This window comes from Enhydra lutris, unplaced genomic scaffold, assembly GCF_002288905.1.
Source record: "Enhydra lutris kenyoni isolate GAN:26980312 unplaced genomic scaffold, ASM228890v2 scaffoldscaffold4, whole genome shotgun sequence".
In the NCBI taxonomy this organism is placed as follows: Eukaryota; Metazoa; Chordata; class Mammalia; order Carnivora; family Mustelidae; genus Enhydra; species Enhydra lutris.
The window spans coordinates 21311003-21328042 of record NW_019154088.1 but is presented as its reverse complement, the minus strand read 5'-3'; the positions used below and the strand labels follow the sequence as shown (position 1 = coordinate 21328042).

Below are 17040 nucleotides of genomic sequence, written 5' to 3'. Positions count from 1 at the left end.
CTGAATTGAAAAACCTTATGGACCCAAATTTTTGGATAAGGAATTTTGAGCTTCTATTATCTTCGTCATTCTCCCCAAAGTAATTGATAGTTTTCTATAAAATTCCATCTATACTCTTTGTTTTCTTGTCTCCCATTTACTGAATATATTTTAATCCGGTTTTGTCTACACTAGTCCAATGAAACTGTTTTTCTTGAGGTCCCCTCACCTCCCAGGATGAGTTGTCTTCCTTTGGGTGGCAGGTACTTGACTTATCTGCAGTCACTGTCACCAATGGCCTTCTTGTCTCTCCACCTTCAGCCTTACATGGCATCCTCATCCCCTGATGGCCAACAGCCCCTCTTTCTCATTGTGCTGATTCTGCAATCCCTCTTTATATTAATCCCTGGGTCTCTTCTCAGAGTACTTCTCTTTTTGTTTGTATTTTCCTTGGGCTATCGTATCAACACAGATGCCTTTTTGTGTGTGGTAAAATTCTTGTAACATGAAATTCGTCATCTTAACAGTTTTTCAGTGCAAGGTTTAGTGGGATGAAGTACATACACGTTATTGTGAGACCATGACCACCATCTATCTCCAGAACTTTTTCATCTTCCCCAAATCAAACTCTGTACCCATTAAAACATTAAGTTCCCATTCCTTTCTCCCCTCAGCTCTTGGCAACCATCATTATACTTTCTGCCTCTGTAAATTTAACTACTCATATAAGTGGAATCATACACTATTTGTGTTTTTTTGTGTGTGTGACTGGGTAATTTCACTTAGCATAGTGTCCTCAGGGTTCACCCATGCTATCTATACCGAGTGTCAGAACACTCTGTGTGTTTTTTTAAGGCTGCATAATGTTCCATCGTTGTTTTTAAATTTAGACTCTAATAGCTAATGCCAGAAGACCTATCTATATTCTGTAAGACTCCTTCCATCGTTTATATATATAATGGAATACTACACAACCATAAAAAGGATGAGATCATGCTATTTGTCACAACATGGATGGACACAGAAGGTATTATGCTAAGTGAAATAAGTCAGGCTGAGGAAAACAAATACCACACGATTTCACTCATATGTGGAATCTGAAAAAAATTCAACCAAAAAAAAGCAGAATCAGATGTATAAATATGCAGAACAAACTGATAGTTGCATCGGAGAGGGAGGTGGGGAGATGAGCAAAATGGGCAAAGGGGAATGGGAGATCCAGGCCTCCAGTTATGGAATAAATAAGTCATGGAATAAAAGGCACAACACAGAGAATATAGTCAATGATATTGTAATAGTGCTGTATGGTGTCAGACGGTAGCTACACTTGTAGTGAGCTTAGCCTAATGTATACTATTGTCTAATCACTATGCTGTAGACCTGAAACTAATGTAACAATGTAGGTAAACTCTACTCAAATTTTTAAAAAAAAAATGCTCTGGCTAAAGGAGAAGGAATTGGCTCTCAAAAGTTAGGAACCAACTAAAGACCCCTGGCTATGTAAGAAACCTAAACAACCTATTCTATGAAAGTCCTAGTCAGTCATCCCAGATGGTAGTACCGTTTTCTGGGCCCAATACTATCAACAGTGCCTAGTGATGAACTTGGGTCATTGAAAGATAAACTATGTACTGCATTTATTTTATAAGCCTCCAGTAAGACATGGAATTATATATTTCAGAGGTGCCAAAAACATTTAAAAATATGGGGCATCTGGGTGACTCTGTGGTTAAGCCTCTGCCTTCAGCTCCTGTCATGATCTCAGGGTCCTGGGATCGAGCCCCGAATCGGGCTCTCTGCTCAGCAAGGAGCCTGCTTCCTCCTGTCTCTCTGCCTGCTCTGCCTGCTTGTGATCTCTCTCTCTCTGTCGAATAAATAAAATCTTTTAAAAATTTTTAAAAATAAAATGGTTTAGAGACAGATTGGTTGGGATCTTTATTATCGTTTACATAAACTGTTGAAAATTTCTTAACTGATTACCTTGCCAGACTCTTCAGTTCTCTCCTCCATATTGCCAGCCAAACATTATCTACTTTAAACTCAACACTGAACATACCAGTCCTCTGGGTCTGTGGTGGAAATGTAACTGCACTCCCTAGCATTACTGGTCCTACCTAGCTTTCAGTCCAAGTGCCTGTCCTAACTCATCCTCCCAACCAGAGGACACAAATAGCCTGAGACATACAGGGCATTTGATACTCACAAATATCCTTTCTGAGCCTCAGTGGTTTTTTGTTTGTTTGTTTGTTTTATAATCCTCTGAATTGTTTTAAAAACTAAATAAGATGTATGCTAAGTGCTAAACAAAGCACTTCAACACTTAAACTTAACATTAGCTAATGAAAAATTTGATAATGATGAAGGTGATAAAGAGGAAGGGAAAAATGTGACTCTTACATACATTTTTTCCCAAAATAATTGAGTGCTTTAGAAGGCTTTTTTTTTTTTTTTTTTTTTTGGTTGTGGTATATGACTGCTTAATCACCAGCTCTGTAGCACATATCTTCATGGCTCCTAATAGAGCACGAGATTGGGAAAAGGGCTATTAAAAAACAATTAAGGGGCTAGTGCCTGGGTGGCTCAGTTGGTTAAGCCTCTTCCTTCGGCTCAGGTCATGATCCCAGGGTCCTGGGATCAAGTCCCACAGCAAGGAGATTGCTTCTCCTTCTGCTGTTCCCTCTGCTTGTCTTCTCTCTGTCAAATAAATAAATAGAAGCTTTATAGAAGAATTAAGGGGCACCTGGGTGGCTCAGTCATTAGGCATCTGCCTTCGGCTCAGTCATGATACCAGAGTCCTGGGATTGAGCCCCACATTGGACTCTTTCCTTGGCAGGAAGTCTGCTTCTCCCTCTCCCACTCCCCCTGTTTGTGCTCCCTCTCTCTCTGTGTCTCTCTCTGTCAAATAAATAAATAAAATCTTAAAAAAAAAAAAAAGAAAGAATTAAATGTCTAACCAGTCCTCACATTTGTTTTTATGACTTTATGCATCTATGTAATTATTTTATGGGGCAGGAATCTCATATATAAAATAATGAAAAAAATAATATGAAAATTGAGGTCTAAAATTGGTTCAAAGTAAAAATGCTTCTACAAGTCCTAATTGTATTAGTTTTCTGTTGTTGTGTAACAAATCACCACAAATTTCGTCCCTTAAAGCAACATCCATTTACTTTCTCAGTTCTATAAGTAGTCTAAGTGAGCTAACTAGGTTCACCGCTTAGTCTTGTTCCTAGGAAACGAATTCATGGTTCTGCCCACTGAGCTCTCAACTGGAGGCTCTGGGAAACAATTCACTCCCAAGCATATTCAGGTCCTTGGCAGGGTCTAGTTCTTTGTGGTTGTAGGTCTGAGGTCCTTGCTGGCTGTTCACCAGCTGTCACTCTCAGCTACGAGAGGCCACTCTTATACTTATATGTGGCCTTCTCCATCTTCAAAGCCATTAGTGACGCTTTGGATACTTATGCTTTAAATCTATCTGACTTCCCCTTGTTCCGCCAGCTAGAGAAAAATGTTCTGCCTTTTTTTTGTTGTTTATTTATTTGAGAGAGAAAAAAAGAGTGAGCACAAAGGGGTACAGAGAGAAAGGGAGAGAGAATCTCAAGCAGACTCCATGCTGAGCACAGAGCCTGAAGTAGACCCAGAGATCACAACCTAAGCCAAAACCAAGAGTTGGTTGCTTAACTGACTGTACCACCCAGGTGCCCCCAAAGCTCTCTGCTTTTAACAGGCTCACCTAATTAGGCCTGACCCACCTGAATGATCTCCCTATTTTAAGGTCAGCTAAGTTATAAACCTTGATTTTATCTGCCAGGTCCCTTTTTTGGACATGTCACAACATAATCATTGTAGTGCTGTTCCATCATATCCACTAGGGAAGGCATCCCATGAAGATGACAGTCATTGGGGATCTTAGAATTCTGCCTGTTGTATTGGCGTGCAGGTAGGATCCTTTCTGGAGGCTCTCATTTCTGAGTAAGTCCGTGGGATAGAAGATTAAAGAGATGGGAAAGGATTTTTGGGTCACTGGCTGCAGGAACGTGGAATGAAATTTTATAGATGACAGGGGAGCCACAACTACAGTGAGGGTACACAGAGCATTGGTGCTTTCAGACTAAACCCTGACATGTCTGCTGGAACTTTGATCACTCATTATGTGCCTGAGGGAAAGACTGTCATGTCCCAAAAGGGAAATTGATTGTAATTAAGGTGTCTGGGGGTGCCTGGGTGGCTCAGTGGGTTGAGCCTCTGCCTTCGGCTCGGATCATGATCTCAGGGTCCTGGGATCGAGCCCCACATCGGGCTCTCTGCTCAGCAGGGAGCCTGCTTCCCCTCTCTCTGCCTGCCTCTCTGCCTACTTGTGATCTCTCTGTGTCAAATAAATAAATAAAATCTAAATAAATAAATAAATAAATAAATAAATAAATGAAGTGTGCCCTGGGCACTCCACTGTACCCACCCCCAAAAAGGAGACTTTGGATATGCCCTCACCTGTTATCCAGAACCTTATTCAGGAGAGTGTGCCCTATGTTTTTCTTTCCCAATACCATTCCTCTAAGGAAAAGCACCGTGAGTGATAGTAAGTCAATCACTGTGTCAGGCAAAATTTGAGATCAACTCAGCAAGATATTTACCTAAGTGAATAAATGATAGTGTCACATTTCATTGAGGAAATTGTAACCTCCAACTAACTTAACCTTCAACCTAAAGCATGAGGGGAAATAAAGGACTATTCTTGAAATATTTTAAATTGAAAATATAAGCCTATCTGGTGTAAAAAAATCAAACAATACAAAATGAATGACATTTTGCAGTACTCAGAAACAGTATAATTTTAATGTTTTGTATATAATAGGTCATTATATAATTAATTAGATATATTCTTCACATCATAATACAGAAACACTTTTTCCTGTATTCACCCCTTCAATTGATTGTAAATTGTATTGAAGTTTTAGAGTGAGGTGAAAAATTAATTTCTAGTGGATTCTATGGTGTTTGCACGTGTTTAAGAAGATGGAATATTTAATGAGTAAATACCTTGTAAAAAGAAACTTAGTTTAAAATTTATTTAAAATAAATGCATTATTTGTATTCCTTATACATCTCAGCAACTATAAACCTTTAGGTGTTTTGATCCCTTTTTTTCTTTCACCCCACCCCGACCCCTTTATTCTGTTTTTCTGGAGGTCAGCAGTCAGAATTAGATGTGAGGGTTGAGTGTGGCCCAGCTGATAAGTCCCAGGGTTGCTCTGAATGTGCTGGAGGCAGTGGCAGAACTGGGGTTAAGGTCGTGGTGGTCAGGGACTTTGTAAAAATGTATTCTATATGCCCTAAAGGTATAGAAGGTTGACGTGAAGCCAATCATGAGTTTGTTATCATATTAGGACCTTGTATAGAACAAAATGAGCCACATCCTTGACAATCTGTTTTACAGCTGAATATACTATATTCAAACGTATAAAGGAATGAAGGCATGTACCTTTATGCCTGATTTAATATTTTCGGAACCATTCCCCTTCCTTCAGTTACTTTCTAGTTAGCTAGGTTTGATAACTCCAGTTTCCCTCCCTCTGGTCAGAACCCCCATCAGTTATACATTTTCTGGAGTAAGATGCAGTAAATGTGATGGTTTTGTTAGGAAGGGGGCACTAGGTCAATCTCCATACACTTCTGTGCACAAGGCAATGAATTTCATGTGTAGCTGAAGGTAAATGATCAATCTTACAACAGACCCAGTGGTCAAATTCCTTGATTCGTGGAGTTTAATGACAGCTGTCAGTCAGCCATTTTGCTGAAACCTGTTTCATGAATTTGACTATAAAATTTAATAATGAGGCCATTTTTTTTAGCCTGTTCTGTTTTAGAGATAGTCACTCTGAAATATAACTGTCCACTCTCTCACAGCCCATTACTGTGCTGGAATCAGTTAGAAAATACCCACCTGAAAAAAAAAAAAAAGATGTACTTCTAAAAGGTATACACTTACATGTTTTTGTTGTTGCTAAGCTTTGTTCAAATAAGTATAGTTTCTTTTCATTACCAATTATGTAATAGGAATTACTTACCAAATTTTGATTTTTCATAATCCCACAATAAGCAGAATACTTAATTGAAAATATTTTTAGCTTTTGATAAAACAAATTGTTTAAAATTTGTAAGTTTAACTACAAATTTACCAGAGCGGGGTAGTGAATGGGGATATGGGTGAAATAGATGAAGGGGATTAAGAGCACCCTTATTCTGATGAGCCCTGAGAAATATATAGAATTGTTGAATCACTATGTTGTATGCCTGAAACTAATATAACCTGTGTGTTAATTATGCTGGTATTAAAATAAGAGATAAAAAATATTGTAGGTTTACAATATATGTGATTTTAGTGGCCTGGGAGGATTTATGTTCCTATGGTAATGTTTTTCTAAGGAAAATCTTCTACATTCTTCTGAGGAAAAGCACCGTGAGTGATAGTAAGTCAATCACTGTGTCACATTTATTTATTTGTAATTTTATTTTATTTTATTTTATTTTATTTGTAATTTTAAATAAAAATGTTTCTGTACAGTGTGACACAATGTTACTCAAGCTGGGTATTTTTGAATCTTATTACTTCTAATCATTTGCAGATGGATTCATCAAGTGACTACGGTTTCTTTTTTAACCATTTCTGTCCCTTTTGGGATAGTAGCTATTCCTTTCCCCATAGATTTAGTGGACCTAATTATTGAGTATTAGGATACAGTTGGTCTGGCTGGGGATTTAACATAAGCAATTTAAGGAGCACCCGGATGGTGCAGTTGGTTAAGCGTCCCACTCTTCGTTTTGGCTCAGGCTGCGATCGTATGGTCTTGATATTGAGCCCCACATCAGGCTCTGTGCTCTCCCTCCCTCTTCTCTCTCCCTCTCTTCTTTCTCTCTCCTTCTCCTTCTTCCCCTCCCACTTGTGTGCTCTCTTTCTCTCTCTCTCTCTCTCATAAATAAATAATTTTTGTAATTTTTTAAAATTAATTTATTTTATTTATTTATTTGACAGAAATCACAAGTAGGCAGAGAGGCAGGCAGAGAGAGAGGAGGGGAAGCAGGCTTCCTGCTGAGCAGAGAGCCCGATGCGGGCCTTGATCCCAGGACCCTGGGATCATGACCTGAGCTGAAGGCAGAGGCTTTAACCCACTGAGCCACCCAAGCGCCCCAATAAATAATTTTTTAATTAAAAAAATAAAATAAGTAATTTAAAACTATTCATTAATTGATAATGGGCCATGATAATTTTGTTGATTTTGGAAAGTAAATATTAGTGGGAGTTGAAAAAAATGTTTAGATAGAAGATAGCAAATGTTAAAAATATGAGCCAATTACAAGAGACATAAAATCAAGGCAGCAAGTTTTTGCTATTTGGAAGGGAATTAAAGTGTGGAATATTACTACTCCTTCTTTCCTTTCTTTATGTAGACATTCAGGTCTCTTGTATCTGTAAGGCATACTTGATCACCTGAGCGTGTTCTCTTTACTGTGCCTTGCTCTTCTACCACAACTGAAAACAGCATCCTTCATGGTAATATGTCTTGCTTTAGGATAACTTGATACTTCAAAATTAGATTTCCTAACAGGCACATCACAAAGTGATTATTTGCCCTATTTAAAAACAAAACAAGCAAAAAGCTGTAGATATCCTATAAATATTGACAATCCAAATGCATTTAAAATACGGCTATATTTTAGCAACATACTGATTTACAACAGTTTCTGAATCTTTCTCTTTTCCTTCCCTTTCCACTTTATGTGCAGAAATTGCTAAAAGGTTTTGTGCTGATGGTGTCTTGACACTTGCTTTCACTCCAAACTCTCCTGGAGATGGCATTCTTTCCTTGGGATTTAGTCCCCACCCATCTGCTGGTAAAGCCTAAGCCTTTGTCTCCACGCTTCTACCTCTACCTGGAACTCTACATTGTTAACTTTGCCTATCTGTTTGGCTGTTCTGAAACTTGGCTTTTTCGACAATGGAAACATCTCTGTCCCTTCTTTGTTAGCCCCTTCGGGTAGCTAAGAAACAGAAGATAAATTAAAGTGGTTTCAGGGGCCCTTGGGTGGCTCAGTCGGTTAAGTATCCGACTCTTGATTTCGGCTCAGGCCACGATCTCAGGGTCGTGACATCGAGTCCCTCTAAGGCTTTGAGCTCACTGTGCAGTCTGCTTGCCCCTCTCTTTCTGCTCCTCTCTCTCAAATAAATAAATAAATAAAATCTAAAAAATTAAAATTAAAAAAAGATAAATTGGTTTATCAGAAAGAAGTATTTATTGTAAGGACTCAGTGGTGCATTGCAGAGACTTCAGGAGCAGTAGTCCTTAGAAAGGGACTAAAAACAGAACTAGAAAGTTGAAGGTCTGTCTCTTTCCCTCCCTTCCTCTGTCTCTATCTTCTGCCTTCTTTGTGCGTTTCCTGTGTCTCTGTGCATTTTCTTTTTCTTTCTTCTCTGTAGACTAGCATATCCTGCTCCCTAGTTCTTGGAGCAAGAAATGACTACTCCAGAAGTCAATATATTTTATTCAGAGACTGATTTGCTGTTTCCAGTTCCAAATTCTTGGGGCATCAGGACGACCCAGCAGCATAGTGGTGAGGTAGGACAGGCACCTGTCATGTGAATGTACCATTCCCAGTGTGGGCAGCCTGCTGGCTCGGAGGTTGAAGTTTGTAATGAGTATACTTTGGTGTTAACTCCTGTCACACTGAGACCCTGGTATGCTCTGATGCCTTCATAGACTTCTCCCTCCACTGCTACAGGGAAAAAGGTAACATTTAATTTGTTCATTCAGTGAACAAGTAAGTATTTAGCCCTGCTTTGTTCCAAGCTCATAGAATACATACTTACAATTAAAAAAAAAAAAGCATCTGGAAGGGAGGCAGCCCTAGAATTTAAGCAAGCAAATCAAATATACCGATTACAAATGTGTTAAGTACTATAAAATTAAGGAAAGAAGTTAAGGTAGAAAATAATTCAAGAGAGGATAAGATTTTGCTTTAGAAAGTCCTCTCTGAGGAGGTGAGATATTAAGCTAATACTTAAAGAGTGAGACAGAGCTAACAGGAAAGGATGTGTTTATTTCAAGGATATATTTTTTTTTAAATCTGATTTGTGAGCAAGGAGAGGATGACATGGGAGGAAGCAGAGGCAAGAATAGGACTTGTAGGTCAAGGAGTTTGGATTTAATCCCAAGTGTAGCCCCAATAAAAAAAAAAAAATCATTAGCCAGGTTGCTGATGTCATATAATCCATTAAGAAGTAGTTATCTAGCCTTTAATTTATGCCAGACTTCAGCCTGGTTTACTAAAGAGGATTAAAAAATAAGTCAAATATATAATCCTGCTGATTGTGATTATAACAAGCCTGAGAGTCAAGGCTGATTGAGAAGATTTGAGTCTCAGGTAGGAGACGGCAGGGGCCCACTCTGGTCCTATGTGCAGTGACCCCAGGCCCGGGTGTCAGACAGACCCCGGAGCCACAGAGCCAAGGAGGTTTGTTAAACTGTTCACAAGGGGCTGAGTGAGGACTTGTCATGTGTCAGAAGGGTGCTGTCATATAGCACAGCACATACTGAGTGCCATAAGCTTCTAAGCCTTTTAAAATGCCTATTCAGTGCAATCCACAGAGTAACCCTGTGAGGTCAGAGTTATTATTAACACCATTGCCCAGATGAGGACACGGAGGCACAGAAATGTAAAATGACCTGTCCAGAGCCCCACGACAGGTCAGGGTAAAATGAGGGTTCATGCACAGGGCAGTCTGGTGTCAGGTCTCCTCCTAGCCACCATTCAGTGATGTCTGCAAGCTGTCATCCCTGAGAAGTAGAGAGGGTGATAGCTAGACACGGTTGCAAAGAGGGAACACAGGGAACGTTTTGGTGGGGGAAAAATGTGATTAGGTATGCAATTGACTTGGTGGTGAAAGCAGGGTATACAGTGGAAATACCGTCAACATGGGCCTAGGGCTCTGCACAGAGGATCTTGCTACTCCTTATATTTCGGTGCACTGGCTTTTTGAGGAATAGGCGGTTAGTTAGGGATCCGTGAAGTGCTTCTGATGCTTGCCAGTGTCATCTTTCCTTCACTCTGTTAGGACACTAATGGTTCCAAGCTCTCTTTTCTCAGGATTGATTCCATTCCTCTTCAGAGGGATAATAATTAGTTTATGATTAGAACAATTGTATTAAAATTCATGTCAATGAAAAAGCAATAGGAAAACAGCAAGATATTTACATAGAAGGCATTTTTATACAACACGATTTTCCACATAATATCTACTTTGAGGGAGGAAATGGTATTATCACATAAAATCATATGTAATTCGCACATATGTTTCCTTATCGGGTTCAAATGGATTCAAATGAAGAGTTAAATGTGAGTTAGCTTGTGTTCTTGATGTAGCACAGAGCAAAAGAAAAAAAAAAGATCTAGTTATCATGGAGTTCATTTTGGAAAGCAAAAATTCTCTTGAAATTGGATGTTGAATTAAGCAAGTTTGTAAACCCTCAGTTTCTAGTATTTCTATAATATCAGGAAGCAGTGATTATTCTGTCTACTGCCAAAGACTGTTATTAAAGTTACAAAGACACTGCTTGTTGGACCTCCTGGGAGTCATGCCATCCCTCCTAGCTTACTGTTTTTGCTATAGGCTCTTCTAACAATTTAACTATATCCCTGAAGTTATATGAATCCCTTAATTTCAGGATATATTTAAAAGAACATTCTGCGTCAGAGGTGTTTCATCATTGTATATCAATCTGTCTAATCAGGAGAGAGAAATGACAAGGTCATTTCACCACAGAAGATTGAAAATAAACAACTATTAACCATCACAAAGAATTTGATATGAGGAACTGGTTGGTAAGAACTAAAGATAACTCTGGAGAATATAGGAATAGCAGATTTAAGGAGCAGCCACTGCCTGTAGAGCTGAGATACGCTCCCCAAAGAAGAGACACACCACCCCCCAGGGCTAAGATCCTGACTTTACAGGAAGCCTCCTAGCTGTGGTCACTGGGTGGTAGAGAAGCTGCTAATGGTGTGGTGTGGTGTGGTGTGGTGTGGTGTGGTGTGGTGTGGTGTGGTGTGGTGTGATGTGGTAGAACTTGCCAGAAATATGCTCCCTGAGGTGCTACAGAAAACCATTCACAGAGAGATGTCTCACTAGAAGTCTCTGTCCTACAACCACACAGAAAGTGTGCCCATACCAGCTGCTACCTGCTGGGTGCTGCCAGCTGCCCCACATTGCAGGACCGTTGTGCTGGGGAAGCCCCCCCACGCTGCTGCAACAGAACACACCAGAACTGAGAAGGAAGTCTTCTAATAGAGTTTTCTTTTTTTTAAGATTTTATTTATTTATTTGAGAGAGAGAGAGAGAGATAGTAGGAGTGCAAGAGCAGGGGGAGGAGGTGAGGGAGAAGCAGACTCACTCCCTGCTGAGCAGGAGCCCAACAGGGGGCTGGGATCATACCCTGAGCTGAAGGTCAGCTTAACCAACTGAGCCACCGAGGTGGCCCCCTTTTTTTTTTTAATCACCTTTGATCCACAAAAGTTAACATTGTACCATCTATTGAACGAAAAATATTTAAAGAGCATGGATCTATTTTCACAGAGCCGGCAATGAAGGGTGAGTTTGGAACTAAGCAACAATGAATTGTGACCGGCATACCTGGGATTCACTATTTATCCATTCTTAGTGTTTTGACCAAGGCCTTTTAAAAGCTGTTGTCCTGAACTCATAATGAAATCACTTCATTGTTTTGAACATGTAATTTACTTGTCTATGATAACTTTAAATGGACTCACTTTAATGATTCCTTAATGTCACATTTGTGCTTCACCCAGTTCTTTGAAACAAAATAATTATTTTCACATATTTTACAGCTAATCATGATGGAAATTCTTGTTCACAAAACCAGATGTCCAACATTCTGTTAGAATGGGAGAGTTTTAGGTTGGAGTACAAATAACTTTGTGTTACTTTATATATTATAGCAGATTAGTTTTCAGACACTTCTTGCCTCTACACAACCGTGAGATGTTAAGCTCAAGAGGGACAGCACTGAGTCATTCTTTTTTTTTTTTTTTATTTATTTGACAGACAGAGATCACAAGCAGGCAGTGAAGCAGGCAGAGAGAGAGGGGGAAGCAGGCTCCCCGCTGAGCAGAGAGCCCGATGTGGGCCTCGATCCCAGGACCCTGGGATCATGACCTGAGCTGAAGGCAGAGGCTTAACCCACAGAGCCACCCAAGCGCCCGAGAACTGAGTCATTCTTGTTTAGCATAAATTTCCAGCATCTGGTACTGTGAATGAGTGTCCCATAGTAGATGCTAAGTTGATTATCTATGCGTGAATAAAAGTAGATTACAGCTGCCCAAGTTCATGGGTAAACTGTTTTCATCACTGAGAAATGCAAGAAATAGTTATGTCTGCATAAGACATTAGGTATAGAATAACATATGTGTATATGTAAAGGTATATACAAATATACAATGTATAGTATGACACATATTTATGTATTAAAGTACAGTAATTTTTTTCCCAGTAATTCTCAAAATCTTTTTAAAAAATCACAGTTTGAGGAACCACAGAAAACCTATGAGAAGAAAATATCCATGGTGATACCATATTCAAAGAGAGATATCTCAGAAAGTCAGTGAGGTTTGCTAGGGGACACAGTTACAAGTTCTGGAATGCAGTCATTTTCAGAAAGGAGTCATAACTATTATCTTTAGTTTGATAAACTTTTGTTATTATCGTCCTTGAGAAAAGGGGTTTTCTTGCTGCTGCCAGCTTTATTTTTTCAAGATATATCAATCTTGATGGGGAAAAAAATAAGCCTAGAGAAATAACATGTTTGTGAGTTTATATGCTAAAGGTGTTAATTATGAATGCAGAAATGTTAGAATGGAAAAATATATGTATGTCATTGTTAAGAGATTAGAGACAAAACTTCCACCAAATATTTTAGCATAGTAGCTGTTGCTGATTTAGAATTTGAAGTACCAACTAATGCTGGTTTAGTTGCTGTAAAGAAATGATATGGAAGAGAAGAGGAAAATTGAGAAAAAACTGGAGAGTCCTGATCTTTTAATCTACTTATCTAAAGACAGTAATATAAAATTCTTCTTATTTCATTACTGTAATTCCTTTAAATTTATATTTTCTTAATACTGTTAATAAGAGGGGCACCTGGGTGGCTCAGTCAGTTGAGCATCCAGCTCTTTTGGTTCTGGCTCAGGTGGTGATCTCAGTGTTCTGATATCAGTTTCCGAGCTCAGCTCAGAGTCGGCTTGGGTTCCTCTCCCTTTCTCTCTCCCTCCCCTACTGCCCTTCCCCTTGCTCATGCACACTCTCTCTGTCTCTCTCTCTCTCTTTCTCTCTCAAATAAATAAATGAAATCTTAAAAAAAAAACACTACTGATAAGAACTTTCTCCTTAACAATTCGTACAATTACTTTCTCATTGATGGGGAAGGATTAATATGATATGAAATCTGTATTAAGTTTAAATGGCAAGTTAATTTTCCTCAGCATCTCTACTTAGTAGGATATAGGTTTTATATTTAATATAGTATGAATAATGTAAATGAGCTCATAAGAGACAATGGTCATAATTCCTATTTATTAAGATTTCAGTTAGAGTTTGGACTCATATTTTATAAAAGCATTGACTCCTTGTGAGTTGTTCCCTGATATTTTTTCTCTATTTTGTACTTGTTCCTTTTAAGTTGGAATTCAACTTACAAGGGTCTTGAAATTGTGGAACTGAAGGAATGGCAGAGAAGAGGGCAAAGGATTGTTTGTGGGTTTTTTTTTTTTCCTTCTTCTGATAACATAAATAAAAATCAGAGGCTATAATTGCAACAATAACAAAATTCTAGAGTGGTTTGCATTCCGGAAGCAGTGAGGGCTCTTGGGGAAAGGAGGTAGCAATACAAAGTATGTGTATTCTTACTTGTCCTATCCACTTAAATTATGTACATAGATTGCCAACAGAAACTTCTCCTTTTTTAGCAAAAAGCACTGCTGTTCTCTGTTGTTTGTGAGTTGAAACACTAGGGGACAGCACTAAAATATTCCATAGTTGGTTGTTATTGATCACTTGCATACTGTATAATAAGTAAGAGATTTTACTGTTAAAGACTATTGAATGCCCTGTTGATTTCAGTGGATAAAAAAGCACAAAGAGGAAGATGAGGTTTTCAAGCCCATAATGTCAGCCTTTGTAAGACGATGATTTGAATAATTTAGAGAAAGCTCCCAGGCTGCTTTTTCAGTTGTAAGAAGGCATGTTCACTTAAAGAATTGTGATTTTTCTGATAAAAGTGTCTTGTTCTTTTCATTCTTTTGGAGTAAATAGTGTGTGTAATTTTTTTTTTTTAATTTCTAATCTTGTTTTCCAGGCACTTTGGAAAGACATGAAACAGGAGAAAGAGCAAGAATTATTCTCAATTGTTGTGATGATTCACAGCTTCTAAAGCCTGAATCTGTTCTTCCACTTGCTTCAGAGACACATAAACACAAAAGTGTAGAACAGAGATCCTCCAGCTCCTATCAGTTTGGGCCAATACCTTGCCCTGGTCTGCAGGTGGAGTCTTCATGTAAGGTAAGTTCAAACCCAGTTGCTGCTCCCAGAGAACATGGTCAACATCGAGTAAGAGGTGATACACCTTCATGGATACGTGGCCATTGAATGTCAGCACAGAAACAGAACTGAGAGGTGACTGCATCTCCAGACACATCTACCAAGTGATCTTGAGTGAATCAGGATAACTTTTTAAGTGATTCTTGGGTTTGGTACAGCATTCTTTTTGATAAGATAGGTTCTGGCTATCGTAATTGAGTCAATCTTATATTAACTCTTGAGTTCTAGATGGTTTTCATTTGGGGGAGTGGATATACTCTGTATTCTGAATCCATCTTTGTTTTTCAGTTGAGTATATATGACCTCTTCTTTAAAATGCTTATTACAGATAAACCAAAAAGGTATCACAAAAACTGGATCATGGTATGGACAGGTCTTTAGGATTCCAAGCCTTATTTAATACACAGTGATGGAGATTGCATTTAGTTTCATAAACCAAGTCAACCACCTTCACAGAGATTTAGATAAGCTTTCCTACTTTCGGTTGTAAAATAATATGGTAATTTAATCTGATTTCTTTAAGGGACTCTTCTATCATTTTGTCATCTATATTTCTAAGTTATCCCCTCATCATGTTGTTGTAACTGCCATTTATATGTATATATCTAATGGAGTATTTTCTATGTAAACTTACTTTCACAATGCTATGACTTTTTAATGACTACATCACACTCTACCTTTGCATATACTATTTCTGATTAAATTATTCTCCTAAGGCTTAATATAGGGATTTTTTTTTTAATGTTTCACTTTCATGAATGACATATCTATGAACCTTAAAGGCTTTTTTTCCATATTCAGTATTATTTAATGGGCTCTATTTCCAAAAGTGGGATTTCTAAATCAAAATTTCATTAATGTGGTAACATTTTCCATTATTTTAATGGTAGTATAAAGACTTAAAATACCATCAATAAGGACTTTAAATAATTATCTCATGTGCATGTATATGGTTTGAGGCAAAAGGATATGTCATCTTGAAGAAAGCTTCATGAGCTGTTCAAGCTGTGCCTCAGAGTTTCAGGGTGGGAAAATAAAAAGGGGTTGTGGGGCACCTGACTGGCTCAGTGAGTAGAGCATGTGACTCTTGATCTCGGGGTCATGAGTTCAAGCTTCACATTGGATATGGAGCCTACTTAATAAATTTAAAAAAAAAAACCAAAAAACTGCAGGTTGGGGGTAGGGGCACCAGTTTGCAATCTTCAGCTTTTGGGCTTTAAATACTTGATTGAGATTACATCAGTGAGGCCAAGCTTCATCAAACTTTTGAGAACTGGTCCACACTAACCAAACACCCAGGAAATGCAGGTATAATGCTCTAGTTTGACTAGATATTATCTAGTTTGACTAGAGCATTATACCTAGATTAACATGCCAGAATGACAATGCTCTAGTTTACGATGACAGATGTAACTGAAATTTTGTTCATCACTCAACACATTGTCGTTCTAGTAAAGCCACAGGTCAGGGGCGGGTGGGGGAGGTTGGATGCAGGGGAGGGGGAGATGAGAGAGGTGAAGTTTTCACAGAGGGAGTCGGGGCAGGGGCTGCTCATTCCCTGAGCTCTGAGAGCCCAATGCAAGGTACTGCATTTCTTGGTCAAGGCTGATCTACTTTGACAAATCCCTAAATTTTGAATCTTTATTTTTTAAGACTACATTTGAGCCACTCACTTTTGTTCATACTCTCCTTCAGATGTTAAAACTGGTCATTGGGCTACAGCTTGTTGTTACTGTTTGTTGTTTTTCCTTTCTCATTTAGTCCAATTGGTTTTAGATTCCGCAAACTGCTTTTCACGTTCTTGAAATAGGTCCTATTTTATAAAGGAAAATTATATCAGTATGATGAAACTTGAACATTCACAACCAAAAATGACAGTCATAAGATCTTAGACTCCACAGGTGGGAAATCAAATCATATGTGTTATAAGATTGAGGGAAATAAAGCCTGGTGAGTGAGCCCAGATGACTACCACGCACTCCCACCTTAATGTGGCTTTGCGGTTCTCTGTGCATAATCAAGTGTGCTTCTTATAGTGGGAATTATATGCTAGAATAGCAGACGAGAACTTGGAGATGTGTCTTGACTCGTGCATGTCAGATGCCTAGGGTCTGCAGGAGCAAATCTCATTCATCAAATGCCTATTTTACTACTTTAATTCCCAGAAGGTAAACTGATTACTATTTCTTTCAGTTTCTTGGAGGACCTCAGAGCTACCCTTTAGGTAGTGGTAATAGTATATATAGATTTCATTTTCTTTATGTAATTTTGTTTCTTTCTTGACTCCAGGAAGCAATAAAATGCCGGGGTCTTGTTTTCCTACTCTTAGGCTTATTCCAGCTTTATTTCCTTGCTAGTGCCCTTTGCCTTAGATGACTCTGATTTCTAACCTTCGCTCT

At 38.6% G+C, this 17040-nt stretch overlaps 1 protein-coding gene across 1 annotated transcript in view; it reads left to right on the top strand.

Moving 5' to 3' along the window:
* The window catches only part of LOC111140058 (WD repeat domain 72), a 206877-nt gene that overhangs the window by 40989 nt on the left and 148848 nt on the right, over positions 1 to 17040 (top strand). The window contains exon 13 of the mRNA XM_022492443.1: positions 14400 to 14602. Within this exon, the coding sequence (XP_022348151.1) occupies positions 14400 to 14602 (203 nt within the window). The remainder of the gene's footprint in view (positions 1 to 14399; positions 14603 to 17040) is intronic.